Raw genomic sequence first — 16,055 nt, 5'->3', positions numbered from 1 at the left:
GACGCTGTGATCGATTCACCGCTGCTGCTGCTGCTGCTGCTGCTGAAGAGGATTGTTGTCATTTTTCTGAGGCTAGCCGTTGGCGCTAGCTAGCCGCTTGTTTTTCTCCCCAACATTCTTTGATCCAGCAGGTTGGTTTACAGTTTGTGTCAACAACTTAATACTAAGCCGAGCTTATTAACTCGTGCAACGAAGGCTTTGGTTTATAAAAGTAACCGTATGTTGTCAGAAATAAATGCCGTCAGATGAAGCTAAAAGTTGAAAACAAACGTCAGCTAACAGCTAGCAGTGCTGGTTAACAAGTTAGCTAGCTTAACGTTAGCTGGATAGACATATCTGGCTAGCATATCTGTTAACTAGGATTTTCATTGATTTTTCTAAACACATATACACCAACGTCCGCTGGTCGTTATATCTTTATCTAGTTGATGTTTCGTAGGTCAGTATGAGGGTTGAACAGTCTGCTTTCAGTGGAAACACAGTAACTTGTTGTGAGTTTAACGCACAGCGAGTAAAATTTCCTTGTTAGGTCATCTTCACACGACGGGCTGCTTCTGCTAAGAAGAGCTGCATACATTTACTCAGACTTGGATAATGGTGCTGACCGACTTTTATAGCAAAGTTAACGTGAAATTCTTAATGGTGTAGGATTGCGTTAGCTTGTATATCAGGAAATGCCACGCTAACATGGCTCTGGTCCAGCAGCCGCAATGCTTTTATACATATATGATAAACCTCTCCCGCACACTGCCCTTGTCTTGGCCAACTCTGAGAAAAATGTTGAGCCAGATATGTGTAACGAGCTGCAGCAGGAGACCTGTAGAGCTGAACACAGCTCAGTACTGTCTGAGGATTGTAACACACACCAGTGTAACAGCTCTCAGCTGTCAGGCTCAAATTAGTCCAGTAAAGGTGGGGCCTCCAGTTATATATGGTTGCACAAATTAAGATGACTCATTTCAGGATTTTCTTCTGAATTATAATATATCTTCCCAACTAGTACATGTCATGTCATTGTCATCTATTAGACTTCAGATAATTGATAGAAAATGTACCACATCTATTTTGATAATAAATGTCCTGTTTCAGCCAAACACCCCAGCTGCTGAATTGTCACTGTTTTTCTCATATATCAAATTAAACAGTGTATATGGTGTTTTGGGGGTGTTGGACTGTTTGTCAGTGGAGCTGCAATGATTTGTCGGTTAATAAATAAATTGGTCGTTCAGGAGGCTGTTTAGATTGATTCAGAAAATTTCCAAGCAAAAATGCCAAACATCTGCTGGTTCCACCTTTTGAAATTTATAGATTTAATGAAATGAAGGGTTGGGTTTTTTGAATGAAGGAATTTTGGGACGTGACTTTGGGCTCTGAGAAATTATGAGCATTTTTGACATTTTATAGAAAAAAACATTAATCATGGGTACAACTTGCAAATGAATCCATAATAACAAAAAAGTGTTTGTTGCAGCCCTATAAGTATATGTCATCTTTCCTTTAGGCTATTTGAATTCTCAGAAAATGTATCATCAGCTCTTTGGATTATCAGTTCACTGTTTCTGGCATTTTTTTCAAGCAAAAATACCGAACACCCCAGCTGCTCAATGTGATGATATGCTTCTGTTTTCATTATAAATGTGTACACTATTTTGACGTTTTGGACTGCGAGTTATTCAAAACAAGACATTTGAAGACATCAAAGTTGGCTCTGAGAAATTGCGACGTGCGGTTATCAAATGGATTATCGACTGAGTTGCCATGTTTCTACAGAAGCCCAGGATGAAAAAAACAAACAAACACTGGCTCTGGATTGGGCCACTGAATCCTGCAGACTGGTACTTTAAAGATATCGAATATGTCAGGCTGAAAATGTTCCATGTGATTGAATGCTGCAACCATAAAAACACAAAGACTCAATGAAAAGTCAGCACAGAACAAGATGAATTTAATAACCTTGGAGCTACTTAAAGGGAAGCAAACGGGATGCTGTGTTAAAGGACTGAAGTTGCATTCATGTGACATCTCACCCATGTACCTGTGATGTGTGTGTTTGTGTGTGTGTGGTACACAGGATGTTAGGATGGAGTGTGGCCCAGCTCTGCCGGATAGCCTGGTGTTGGAGATCTTCCTGCGTCTGCCCCATGATGCCGTGCTGAGAGCTGGTCTGACCTGCAGACAGTGGCTGGCTGTCTCCAGAGATGAGTTCCTTTGGAAGGAGCTGTTCTACAGCTACTACCGCATCCCGCGCTCTGTACCGCGACACCCAGGTAAATAATCAGAATCACATGTTTAACAGAAGAAATCCAAGTTATTTATTAAAAACGTGCAGATAAAAGCTTTGTGTATGGATGTTTAGACTGGTTGCAGCTTTAAAGAACTCCTGATCTCTCTTTGTGCAGCGGCGGTGTCGTGGTACAGGGAGTTCAGGCGTCTGTTTGACTGTATCCCCTGTGTGGAGGTTCAGACGCTGAGGGAGCACAGTGACCAAGTCCTCCACTTGGCTTTCTCTCACAGGGGTCACCGCTTCTCCTCCTGCTCCAAAGACTGCACTGTTAAGGTAGGGATTAAAAGATTATTGAGGTTACTTTCATCCTGGCTTATATTTTCAGACTTTCTGCCAGCGTGACAATTGATTGTGTTCAGTGTTTGGTTACGCACCAAACTGTGGGGCTTTCTCTTCTTTTCACTGGTTTACTGGTAGTCCTGCTCCAAAGCTCACACTTCAACACAGTTCTTTCTAACACAGTACCACTCATATAGTCATGTAGTCACATGTGTTTAAAGAATTGATTAAGAAAACTCTCGAACGATATAATGCACTTTCTGTGTTCCTATTAACTGTGCTGGCTGGGATGACGTTTTACCCTTCAGGTTTTAAAGGCATGTTATGCAGGATTTTCTTTTAAAAAACAGTTTATACACTAAAAAGACTCATTACAATGAATCAGTTATCAAAGTAGCTGTTGATTAATTTAATAAGCAACCAATCATTGCAGCTAATAATAATGATAAACATCTTGAATCTCACATCTTTCTAAAGTCTGTCTCCTGTTTTCTTGTGTGCAGCTATGGGACACAGAGCGGCCAGATGGCAACATTTCACTGGTGCACAGCTCCAGCATGCGGCAGTTTAACTGGGGCTACACCCAGTTCTCCCAGTTCAATGCTGACGACACACTTCTGCTCGTGTCTGGCGTCTACTTGGGCCCACACCACTCCTCGTCTGGAGAAATCGCTGTCATCAGTCTGGGTAGGAACCCAAAATAAAATGAAAAAAACCCCACAACAGTCGAGTGTCACCATTTCCTGTTGATGCTTCTTGAAGATATGCTATTTTTGGTTTTCACAATAACCTTGTACGGGTGTCTTTCCTTCCACAAACTAAAGTGTGAGCAGTAGGTGTGATCTCAGTTTGACCTCAGACAATACAAATAACAGTTAGGTAAGAAGAGGGCTCATGTAGATTGACATACAACATATATATGACATATATAAGAAATAACATGCATGAGTAACATATACATAAATCCCAGAATAATCATCTATATTTAATCACCATTATTGTGTCACTTTCTATGAGGAAAAACCCACAAATCATTTCTAATGTATTTAGATAACTGTATTGAGAGTGTGTGCCCAAAGTAACAGCCTTTTTTTTAGGTACATCTACACGGTTTAAAAGCAAATCTTTAAAAGTGGTTGCCAGGCTGGCAACCAGGAATCAGCTTTTGGTTGTCAAAACTGAAAATGTAGTTGCCATTTTTAGTCGCCTCGTAGTTTGAGTACTTGAAATACTAAGCAGTTATACATCAGCACAGTAACGTGTGGCTCTACAGGATGAGCTGCCTTGAACAGGTGAACTTGACGTGTTACTTGTCGAGGTGCGTGTTGCACGTGCTTTGCAGTATAATTTTCCATCCAGCGCAAAGCCGCGACATTTCACAAATTTCCTTTGTGTTATTTCGTTCAGTTTCATCCTGTTCTTTGTTCTTAGTTAAATTCATCTGCACATTTGTTTGTGGTGTGAACAGGTTAGTCACACTTTTCCCCCCACAGTCAGTCGCACAGGCAGCGCTGTCTGTTTCCTGTTCTGACTGTAACAGTAAAAATTAAACACCATTATTATGATAAATATTAAAACTGTATTTATTTTGGGATGCATGTTTTGCTGTTTGCTGTTCCTATTTTTTATATGGTAAAAACTGGTCGCCACTGATGGCAACCAGAGACCAAGGACTGGTTGTCAGTGGCAACAAGGAAACCATTATTGTTCAGCCCTGAAGCTTAAACTAATATAGAACGGTCCTGCACTAAATCCTTCCATCATGATGGTTATAATGTTCTGTGTTTTTGTTGATACTCTTTAGGAAGGTGTTGATTCAACTGTCGTATCTTTCTAGAGGCTGCGGTTTCTGTTTTATAGAAACTTTCAGTCTTAGAGATATTTAAGTCATCAAAGTAGTTTATTTGTCATTAAACAACGCAGAGTTGCAAAACAAAATGAAAGTTGTAGCCCCATCATGCTACACATGCATTAAACATATATACAGATAAATGTACATATGATTGTGCATCTGGGGAAACATGAACAGCAGCAACAAGAAAGTGGTGATAATATGGTCGACATCTTAACATAAATTTAAATCAAAACACCCAAATAAGAGTAAGTGCGTGTGTGTCATATTTCTTTGTTGATGTGTGTTTCCAACTCTTCTGTTCTCCACTTGTCTTAACACACTACAGAAAATTACACGCTGCTGTCACGAGTGAGGAACAAGCCGTACGACGTGTTTGGCTGCTGGCTGAATGAGACCCACCTGATCTCTGGGAACCTGCACTGGATCGGCAACATGACGTCCTGCTCGGTGCTCTGGCTCAATAAAGCCTTCCAGGTGAGACATGTCAGTGCACGACAGGCAAAATCTCTTTTCCAAGTGCAGATGAAGGACCCACAGAAAGAATAGTTTTAGCTTGCGTTGTGTAATGAGGATTATATTATTGTGCAGCACCTGAAAACATCTTTTGACTATTTTCTCTTTTTTTCTCAGTAATGACTATATGACTCACTATATTTAATTTAATAGATAAATATAAAAAATACGATCCATTTCATCCATAAACTTTTAGCTAGCTCATCAACATGAGGTTGAAAGGAGGGATTTTCATCAATAAAAACTTGAAGATACTTAGAGGAGGATACTCTTTCTATTTCAGAGCCATCCAATGTGCTCATTTTGAAATTAACTTTGTCCAAGAAGCAGGATTTAGAGAATAGCAAAATTCTGTTTTTTTGCATTTAAAACAAGTTTAAGCTGGAGAAGTGAGTTCTATCTGTAAGATAGCTTGTAAACCATTGGCTAGTGTTCTGAATAGCACCTACATGCAGGGCCCCCCTCTTGAAGTGTTGTTCTGGATTTAGTGGCAGTGAATTGGGGTGGTTCATAAAAGGGCAGCGAGCAGCAAAGACTTACCCACACAGGTCCAACTAGTGGACCCGCTGCGGAGATCAGGTTTCAGATTGCAGAATGTGACTTGTCTTATTTCGATATCTGTAGTCTCTGTTGTAGCTCTCAAGGCTAAAAACAAGCCGACTGTGCCTCGGCAGGTACCAGACAAGGGCGTTCAGCTGAGACAGACAGCCGATCTCAACTGTCCTCGTAGAGTAAAACTCCACATCTGATGATTAAAATACTTTACCTGATTAACAGGTACTGTTAAAAACGACCAGTATCTAAAAGATGTGTTAAAATGTGACATAAAACTGGATGAAAAGATGAATTTGTGATGGAGCATCTGACATAATAAGTAATAATACTTACTTTTCTTTTCCCCGTCAGGATGTCGAATCAGAGAACGTCAATGTTGTCAAGCGCCTTTTCAAGATCCAGAACATCAATGCCAGCACCATCCGCACGGTGATGGTGGCCCACTGCCGTCGCCATGACAACCCGGACCTGCTGCTGGACTACGAGGCTCAGTCTCAGGCTCGGCGGCTGAAAGGCCAGCAGCCGCAGCACCACCACCAGCCCCTCCTCTTTGACCTGGGAACTTCCGGCAGCGAGGAAGAAGAGGAGGAAGGGGAGGGCGAGGAGAGCCAGAGGGAAGCGAGGTATCACGGCCTCCCCACCCCCCGCCTTCCCCAGCCCACCATCTCAGGTCTGGAGCACGTTATGCAGGTGAGCGAAGGGTGGAACTCATCTTGATCCATATATTTTATTTAATATTGTTCTTCATTCTGCCTCTTTTTGTGCTCTTCCTCCTGTTAGAGTCGAAAAAAAGTCGGGTCCAGGGAGCTGGAGATTGAGACCCAGGTGGCTCAAATGATGGGCAGAGCCCACACGAAGCCCCCTGAATCCAGCCTGATTGAGCCGTCTGAGTCCGGCGAGGGAGAGGACAAAACGTACTTACTCTTCACCACCGGCAGCCTTACGTACTCCCCTCACCAGATAGGTAAGATTACCTCCAAGGCACAAAGATACGTTTCAAGAAAGATGAAGAAAAAAAATCACACGCAGTGCTGTCAGACATCTCCTCTCATGTGGCGTCTTTGCCCTTTCCAGGTATCAAGCGTATCAAGCCGGACCAGATGACCACTTGTGGTCCTGTATTGGGTGAAGAGCGGAGTTCAGATGAGTTTTTTGACTCCTTGGACCATGTCATCGATATCCATGGACACATTATCGGTATGGGCCTTTCACCAGATCACAGGTGAGTACACGACCTGTGGATTCAGTTTGTTTTAATGTGGGGCTGCACAATTAATCAAATATTAATAGAAAAGTCCACTGCGTTAAAATCAAGCTCTTCCTAAAGTCACAGCCAGCCATCCTGCAGCGGCAGCCTGTGTAAAATGTCCCGGATGCTGCGGCTGCGGTCTTGAGTAGAATAGTGATTTACAACAGAGAGCAAAACAAAAATCAGATGTCTGGAGCTATAAGCAAACATTGTTTGGAAGTATTTAGGGCAAGTGACGTTAAATCAGAACAAGTCATGTAAGAGTGCATGAGACTTGTGTCTGTGCAGCAAAGCAACATAACTAACTTGTTCAACCACTTGGAGAAAAAAAAAAAACCCACCACAAACTGCTGTATGATGAAAACATGAAGGCAAAAACAATAATACCGCTAACATAACCTCAGTGAATTCCCGTTCTTAACCAGCACTTATTTTATTTATTTACGGATTTATTTGACAGCGACCATGTAAAGTAAACATAAACTTCAATACTTGAAGTCTGATTTGTTGTGCAGAGGTACAGCTAAAATCTCATTTTCACAGCTCATTCATTACATACGACAGGTGTTATAAACACTATATAATATGTACACAGTCATAGACGTCCATAGAGTTCAAATCAATGAATGCATTCTTCATTCTGCTATAAACACTTTTATAGCATTATGGAAAATGAATAAAAATCTAAATCAATGAACAACCATGAAAAAATCCTGATCTCAATATTGATTAAGATAGCAGTGATTGTCATTTTGACCATAATGATGCAGCCCTGCTTTAATGTAAAAAGTGAGCTGTATGGCTTAAATCATTGAACCTGCACCTGACATGCAAAATGTCAGGTTCAATGATTTATTCTTTTTTTCACTGCCATAAACAACGATATCAGCCTACATGAGCCAGTCTCATGTTTTAAGGCATTTCTTTGTCATCTGAAATGTGAAAACATCAGATTCCAGTCAGAGAAAGTTAAGGTATAAGATCCCAGTGCACCGCGGAGCATCTCTCGTGCTGCAGCGCTGTCGGCCGCTGTCACGTAGCCGTCTGTTTCCAACATCTTTCTCAACTCTTTTCTCACTTGTAATGGACAGTTTTGTGGTTTGTGGTGTGTAAGAGCCTGCCGTGCTGTTGCATTGCTCTGTGTACAGTGACGCATCCAAAAAACGACCCGAAACTCATTTACCAACTGCTCCGCTTCAGGTTTCACCTTCTGTCATCATTTAACCACCAGGAGACATTCTCAGTAAATAATAAAGGGTCCACAACTAATGATTTGACTCACTGACTTCCAGAGGACAGTCCCACAGAATTCTTCTGTAATATTGACTCTTAAATTTGCTCCTTTCCTTTTCATTTATCAGGTACCTTTATGTGAACAGCCGGGCGTGGCCAGCCGGGTGTGTCATCTCGGACCCCATGTCTCCTCCTCCCATTGCCGAGGAGATAGACCTGCATGTCATCGACCTGAAAAGCCTGAGGGAGGAGAGAAGGAGTCTGCGTGCTCACCGAGCCTTCACGCCTAACGACGAGTGCTTCTTCATCTTCCTCGATGTCAGCAGGGACTTTGTTGCCAGGTGGGTGACCAGAGACACTCTGCTTTTCCAAAAACAGCTGCGTCACTTTCACGCTTGCAGCCCTATCTGTTAATTTGCCTGCATTTTTCCATTAAGTAGTCGTGTATGAATGGGGAAGTGATACTGCACAGTAGATAGTACAGTTTGACTCATATTGTAGTGACATCAGTTTCCATCCTGCCACATTGTGCTGATGTTTGTATTTATTCATTGTAACTGAATATATCTGTGAAAGATCCTACATTTGCATGCAGGAGATGAACTTGCAGTATCATTTTTTTAAAGCTTAATTTAGGTGCAAAATATGGAGATAGAAGTTGTCATTTCATTAATGCAAATGATGATGAAATACGCTCGGCAGCGACCTATTTTTCACGACTAAGACGAAACAAAGCGACAGCATCGAGGTCATGAAACTGTGAAACTGTGACTGTATCAACATGCAATATCATCGATGGAAAAAAGACTAATATGTAGTTTAGAAAATAAAAACTTCCTTTCTCTTTGTTTTTGTTGAAAAAAGAGGAAACAAAATATTATAGGCTGTTTTCATTTCAATGCAGCAGGTCTGTTTCTTACGCTGTGTGTGCGTCAGGACGACACCGGCAGCACACAGTGAGCACAGTCAGGAGTAACTTGCATCATCTATTTCACAGAAAGCAAGTTAAATTAAAAGAACAGGGCTTGGGTGAAAGAAGTACAGTGATTTGGGCTCATTGAGGCTGAGGGGAAAAAAACGAATGCATTGCATCCTCAGAAAGGAAACAGTGTGACCATAAAAGAGCTGTAAGATACCACAAACCTGAAGAGACTCACCACAGTGAACCACAGGTTAACAAGATGTTAGGCCGTGTCTTTTTTTAAAAATCTGTATTACAAGAATTAGTAAAGCAGTGGTGTTACAGTATGTAGACAGTGATGTGGATCATAAACCTGTTTTTCATCAGGTAAGAAGATAAAATCGCACGTGAAGTGAGTTTGACTAAAACGGCAACAAAAACAATAGGTTTTGTCTTGACTAGCTTGACTGAAATGTTCAAAATAATCTGTTTTCATTGACTAAAACTAGATTAAAATAGCTCTGGTAACTTTTTCAGACATTAAAAAATAAATAAACAGCTTCTTTTTACCATAAATTTTAAATCTGCCCATGTAGAAATGAATGAGATATTGTTAAATAAGCTAATGATTAAAATGCTGTGGTGAAAGAACAAGAAAGTAGGCCAAGTTATTTCAACAAGGGAAAAGAATAATAATAATAATAATAATAATAATAATAATAATAATAATAATAATAAAGAAACTTTCCCTTTTTTTTTTTACAAACTTTGTGGCCATTCAAGTATAGATTATCTGATTTACAAGGTGCACCTGAATGCACCATGAAGTCCCTGTCCCTGTGTCAGACTCTCATAGTTTTTTATTAGATGGCAGTTTGGTTCAAATATTAATCTGCCAGTTAATGAATCCTGCCGCTTTGTGTTTGATCTGCCTTTATAGAGAGAGATCAAACTATTCAGAATGAATATTGGCTGATAACGATTGGTGGCCAATCAATTGTAGTAGAGCTGATTAATCATTAGTTGACTGAAAAGCAGAGAATTGATTGGGCTTCTGAGAAGTTTTGATGGGCATTATTATCATTAATGATGAAGAAAATAATCAACAGATTAACTGATAATGAAAATAATTGCTTGTTGCAGTCCTGGTAATGACTGATTTCTCTCTCTGCTGTAGTGGAGCAGAGGACAAGCACGGCTACATCTGGGACCGCCACTACAACATCTGCCTGGCGCGTCTGGCCCATGACGACGTGGTGAACTCGGTGGCGTTCAGCCCCGCCGACCAGGAGCTGCTGCTGTCGGCCAGTGATGACTCTACCATTAAGGTGTGGCGCTCGCCACGCATGGTCCGCCTGGCGCAGACCCCCTCCCGGCCGCCGAGGCCCCGGAACCTCCTGTCGTCCTGGCTGAGCCGCAACAAGAACTCAACGTCTGGCAGCAGCAGCAGCGTGAACGGAAAGCCGTGAGTCAGGCTGGGAAACTCTTGCAGCAGTGGGTGGGAGTGGGGAGAGGAAAGTCTGATCTTTTTCCTCTGTGGTGTGAATATATATACACACACTCCATGTATATGTACAGTGTGCTTACAGTCAGTGGTTTTACGGTGGTGTGACACAGCAGTGCTCAGTGTCTTCAGCTAACAGGAGACAGGACATGATGAGACTCAGGGTTTCAGACACCAGGGAGCACTGTTGCACCAGCAAAGGACAGAATCACCTCAGACTCTGTTGTGACTCTGGAGTGCTATGAGATGTTATCACAGAGAGTGTGAAAGATAGAGTAGACATGACACCTAAATGCACGAGACAGACGTCCAAACATGTCCCTAAGACATGTTTCTTGTCTGTTTTTATCTGTAACGTTGCGTCTGAGCACGTCGGACACGGGACTCCTGGACCTGAGGTGTAAATGTGTGTAAATGTACTGCAGAGATGCTCTGCTCAGTGCTGTGACTGAGAATTATTTCAGAAAATGTCTTTTCTTATTAATGGATATATCCAGTTGATGTCTTGAGTGTAAACGCCTCATAAACCCTGTTTTCAGAGACTTAGAAGACCCATTTAAAACCAAAAGGGAAGACGGCATTTAGCTGCGTTTACTGCAGCCTGCCTTGGTTTTTAATCCTGTCCCACTCTGATGTTTTTGTGCCCCAGAAATCACTATTCTATTCAACGTAGCATTATTGAATAATTTAATCTAGAAGAGTTGTTGAGGAACAGTTAGCGTGAAGCATGGCTGTGAAGAAACAAAAAAAAGTTGTGTGTGTAGCTAATTGTTATTTGGGCCTATATTATGTAGAAAATGTATTTAAACACCTTTATTCATTCGTAGCATGAAGCTGCACCCTTTAATTTTTTTTGTGACATCAGGATGAATCCTAGAAATGTCCTTTTTTTTTTTTTACTAAAAAAGTAAATATCTGACAGGTTTGTTCCAACATAAAGACAATTTGAACTATGACTTCAAACAGGCACCTTTGTTCAATTTACTGCATTGTTTTCCAGTTGGTCACCACCCCTACATCCTCTAAAATTTGTTCCAAGACTTCCTGTTTCCTAGTAAATAGTGTGCACATTAGACACACTGTAAAACAAGCATTGTTAATTATATACTTTATATCCCCTTCAGGATACGTACTACATGTTTTGATCAGTGTGATGGGGTTGTGGGGTAAAAATTGATATATTCACTAAATACATGTAGTAAATTGGTGGTTTTATTTAAATTGTAATTCTGTTGAAAGAACAGATTGTACCCAGCTGTCTTAAGCAGTATTTAAATTTGGCCAAGAACAATAAAGAAAAAGTTCATGGACATTTTGAGTCACAGAAATGTCACTGAGTACTTTAAAGAGCAACTCTGGTATTTTTTCAATATTGACCCTATTTTGTGTCTAAATGAGTAAAGAGGACAACAGTACATAGACATGGACAACATGAGAGCTTCTTAAAAGTGAAGCCAGTGCATCACGATCGCCCCCTGGTGGCTGGCTGCAGTACAGGTCATAAATCCTGCCTCCTCAGTGTTAATAGTTGGGGGCATGGGCCAAACTAAAGCACCAAAGTACCTGGCAAATATATTGTTCCTAAAGATGGTTTCTGTCATTTTAGGTAGTTCTTATTAGGGTTGGCTGATTGGACAAATATGTGCTGAATTCATCGCCAGTCGCTTTTTGGGGGCGATGTTTGTCATTTTATTTTGCAAATGTGATGGTCTGCAGAGTGCAGAGTCAGAGTCTTTGCACTCTTTTCACACGGTGAATTCGTTTGACCAAACCAGAGTTGGCGGTTGTTTGAGGAGTGGGCAGACTAACGAAGATTGTTTTGGTGAGCTCTACATGTTTTTCTGTCGAGTTTAAATGACGTGAATTTTCCGAGGATTTAACGAGACAATTAAGGTCGTCATAATTTGGTAAAATAGAGAAACTTGAATTTAGAAGGTGTACAGTTCTCTGTTCTCTGTTTGAAAAGGAAAATGAGTTTGAGAATACTTAATTTCTTGACACTTTGTACCTTTATTTATTGGACATATTGAACGTATGCAGCGTGTATAACATAGTGAATCTGCCAGTTGAGACCCGAGAGAACGGGACGAGGTGAGACGAAGATATCTCCAATAGCCGATTGATGGGCTGACGATGGTCATTTGGAGAATTTTACCATATTGCTCAACTCTAGTTCTTATCATGCTGATGTTTATGTTTCTGATCAGTGTGGTTTTAATTTCTTATTTGATGCTACACAAAGTTTTTTTGTGTGTAAACTCTGGATCTAAATGACATCACCAGTGCAAGATGGCAGCGCTACTGTCCAGGGTATTTTGGCTTTATTTTTTGTAAAGTAGGAGGAAGTGGAGCCACGGTGATGTTCAATACCGGTGGACCAGATTCAGAAATCGTTACCCCCATTAATCACTTAGACACCAAAACATGGAGAAATAGGGTCCAGATTGAAAAAATACTAAGTTCCCTTTCAATAGAGACATAATATGTGTGTGTTGTGCACCTTAAAATTACCACAGGATATCTTGGCTGAAATTCCATCAGTTTGAAAGAACATCCAACGTTGCACAATACGTTGAAATACTCATACAGACCAGTATCACTATCACTAAAAAAGTACAAAGGTTAGTGACAATGACATCAATTAAAAAAAAAAGTGGAGCAAACTCCCTACTGCCTCGATTCAAAAAACCTGATTAACACACCTGTGTTTTTGGTTTTATTGTGTGTACCAAGGTTATGGTCGCGTCTACAAGGGATCCCTTAATTTGTGAAGCTATTGCAAGATTTCTATCTGTTGTTTCTTCATTGTGTTTGTACTATATTGTACAAACTAACTTTATTTTATAAAGTGACAACCATGTTGTTGAGATCTGAGTAGGTTAAGAGACAAAAACACTCAGTTGAGATTAGGAAAAGGTCTTGGTTTCAGTTAAAGTCATCAGTCTCGCAAGATCTTTCACATGTCTGAGGTTCCCATATAGACACGACCACAGGTTACCCCTTAACTTCCCCATCATACCTCCAGTCATCTTTCAGGTCTGTCATGTTTACAGAACAGTTCGAAATAGAAGCAAAACAAAAAGTAACACATGAGAAGTGATAGTTGACACCTCAGATAATGTCTTAACAACAGAAGCGTCAGGTACTTTACCTGCTAGATATTTGTTTCCGTGGAGATTTCCCTGCTGGAGACGGTTGTCTGTGGCTGATCATAAAAACCCTTTAATTACCGTTTTGGGTTGTCTGGTGACCTACACTGTCTGGTTGCATGTGCTTGTCACTTTTTCAGAGAAGCCTGTGTGAAGTAGTTGGTACATGAGCTGACTTTTGCCACATATTTGAACAGAATGTTCCATGTCTTGAAATGTGTGTAAGAAGTCATGAATTTCCTCCTTGGTTCCCTTTGACTTTAATTTTCTTAACCGTTATTTTTACTGTAGCTCCATCTTTTCCACCACGTGTCCTGTCCTCTAATGTTATTTTCATACTCCCCCTCCCCTGAAATAAAAAGCATGCGCCGAAAGGCCAGAAGTCTGCAAAAGTGTCAGATTTATGTTCTTTTCTACTAATAAATTTGTCCAAATCCTTTGCTCTGAAAACCAGAGAGCTGGACGCTTGAAAGAGCTCTCTTATTACTTTTTGTTTACTCAGGTTTGGTATGAGAGGATTAATGCAGGTTATCATGGAAACTTCAGGGTTACAGTTGGATTTCTACAGTAAAAATAATTGATTATAATGCTATTGTAGATACTGATGGTACTTTTTGGGATTTTTTTGAAGTGGGACTGTATGAGGTACTTGCCCATAGTCGGTGTATTTCAGACTGTAAATGGTTGTCGACACGGAGAAACAGCAGGAGTACCAGTGTGCAATATCAGTTTAAGGATATATTATGCTATATTTACAATATTTTCTACCTTGCTGTCAGACAGCTTTTTCCGAGGGGTTAAGTTTTTTTGTGTTATTGTGTGACTTTGGTGAATCTAAACTAACCCTTTAAAACACTAAAGTCACTTGATAACACAAACAAACGAACTGATCGAGGCAGCTGTAGACCAACAACTCCCGTGTTCTGCAAAGTAAAACAAACTGATTTTGACAATGGAGTTTGGTTGGTTTGGAGAGAGTGATATTTGACTTATTTACTTATTAATGATTAATCAGTTGTTAGGCTTTTCAACCATTGGTTAAGGAAAATGCACAAAATTTGCAACCCTATTTTGTAGAGGTGACAGTGACATCAATGATTAAAAGTAACTAATATTCTGACAAATACTCTGTACTTTTACTTTTTACTTAAGTATATTTCTAACACCAGTACTTTTACTTGTAATTGGCAGTGTAACAATACTTGTACCTGAGTGCAGATTTTCAGTACTCTTTCCACCACTGGTTGTCATGTGACCAATGTTTCGAAGAGGTCCCATACAGATAAGAAAACGCCGTCCGCTCAGGAGCGCCATGAGAAACGATTAAAAGCTTTAAAAAAAAAACATGCTAGTGGACCTCAAGTAAATTTAGGGGGGTTTCCTTTGGATTTCTTTTTTAACAGACCTCACACCCTCATCAAAATGTCCACAGGCCACAAAACAAATAAATCGTGTTTATAGTGTAACAGTGTTTGGACCCAAACTGAAAGCTACTTGTTTGTGGTGCCACCATGCTTTAAACGTATCTCAGCATGGGTGCTGTGAGGCGGACGAGATAAATATAAAATGCGCTGAGGCTTAGGTTTGTGGTCAACACTTCTGTGCCCGAGCAACAGTTCAATGCATCTGTTCTATATTGAGGCGTTGTGGGGGGTTGTTTCTGGTCAGAAGGGTGCGAGGTTCATTTTCTTGAAATATGGTTTGTGCTGACATCCTGTTTAAAAATACATTTGAAGCTGAAACGTCAAAATAGCACTTCTTAGTCTAACTTGTTAGTATGCTTACATTTTCTTATTAGCACTTAACGCCAGTGATGGAAAGTACCGAAATATTAGTCAATCACAAGTAAAAGCACTAGTACCAGAAAAGTACTCAGGTAAAAGTACAAAGTTTTCATCTCAAAAACTACTCAGAGTATTATACAGATACTTTTTAAGTGTTGATGTTTAATGCGTTATTAATAAGAGTTTACAGATTTAACCGAGTTTTTTTTTTCTAATTTTCATTTTTTTTCTCATTTTAAGTCTAGTCAAGTTTCTTTATTCAACAAATGGCTCTGCCAGACAAAACAATGTCAGATGAAGAGCAACTGACCCTTCGTTAAGCCCCACCTTCCTTAGTTACTGTTGCTACGCCTGCCAAGCTTTCCATTCTAGCACTGCATTTATGCAGTTTGCAGTGATAACGGTGGCAGATTTTACATCGAAATTGGGAGTAATTGTTGAAACACGAGGTCTGTGATTCACTGGAGAAGAAAACAAAAGCGGCTTCACATGACAACGGTGGATTTTGTCGCTAAAATAATGACTCTCAAGCGGATTTCATGAGTGTAGCTGGCTGATGTAAGCTAATGCTAATGCTAACTGCATGAGTCAGCTGAGAAGTCTCCAGGTGATGTTTTAATGTTTTCATCTGACATGTTTTAAAACAAGAACCCTGTTCAAGTGTTTATGTTAAGTTACCTAGCAGCTGCGTACATTATATAACATTAATGCTAACAGACTGAGACTAAAGCTAGCTTATGTTTTAGCAA

General features: G+C 40.4%; 1 protein-coding gene across 2 annotated transcripts in view; it reads left to right on the top strand.

Moving 5' to 3' along the window:
- The window catches only part of fbxw5 (F-box and WD repeat domain containing 5), a 43,450-nt gene continuing 27,395 nt past the window's right edge, over positions 1–16,055 (top strand). The window contains exons 1-10 of one of the 2 annotated variants that reach the window (XM_084745787.1): positions 1–131; positions 2,072–2,267; positions 2,400–2,557; positions 3,067–3,250; positions 4,744–4,892; positions 5,838–6,176; positions 6,267–6,450; positions 6,561–6,708; positions 8,097–8,309; positions 10,047–10,334. In XM_084745787.1, coding sequence (XP_084601913.1) covers positions 2,081–2,267; positions 2,400–2,557; positions 3,067–3,250; positions 4,744–4,892; positions 5,838–6,176; positions 6,267–6,450; positions 6,561–6,708; positions 8,097–8,309; positions 10,047–10,334 — 1,850 coding nt within the window. In that variant the 5' untranslated portion in view covers positions 1–131; positions 2,072–2,080. Of the gene's footprint in view, positions 132–2,071; positions 2,268–2,399; positions 2,558–3,066; positions 3,251–4,743; positions 4,893–5,837; positions 6,177–6,266; positions 6,451–6,560; positions 6,709–8,096; positions 8,310–10,046; positions 11,577–16,055 lie in introns of those variants that run through there. The other variant, XM_084745788.1, reaches the window with a different exon arrangement.

This window comes from Lutjanus erythropterus, chromosome 20 (genome assembly GCF_056507025.1).
Source record: "Lutjanus erythropterus isolate fLutEry1 chromosome 20, fLutEry1.hap2, whole genome shotgun sequence".
Classification (NCBI taxonomy): domain Eukaryota; kingdom Metazoa; phylum Chordata; class Actinopteri; order Lutjaniformes; family Lutjanidae; genus Lutjanus; species Lutjanus erythropterus.
This window is presented reverse-complemented; position numbering and strand designations above follow the sequence as displayed.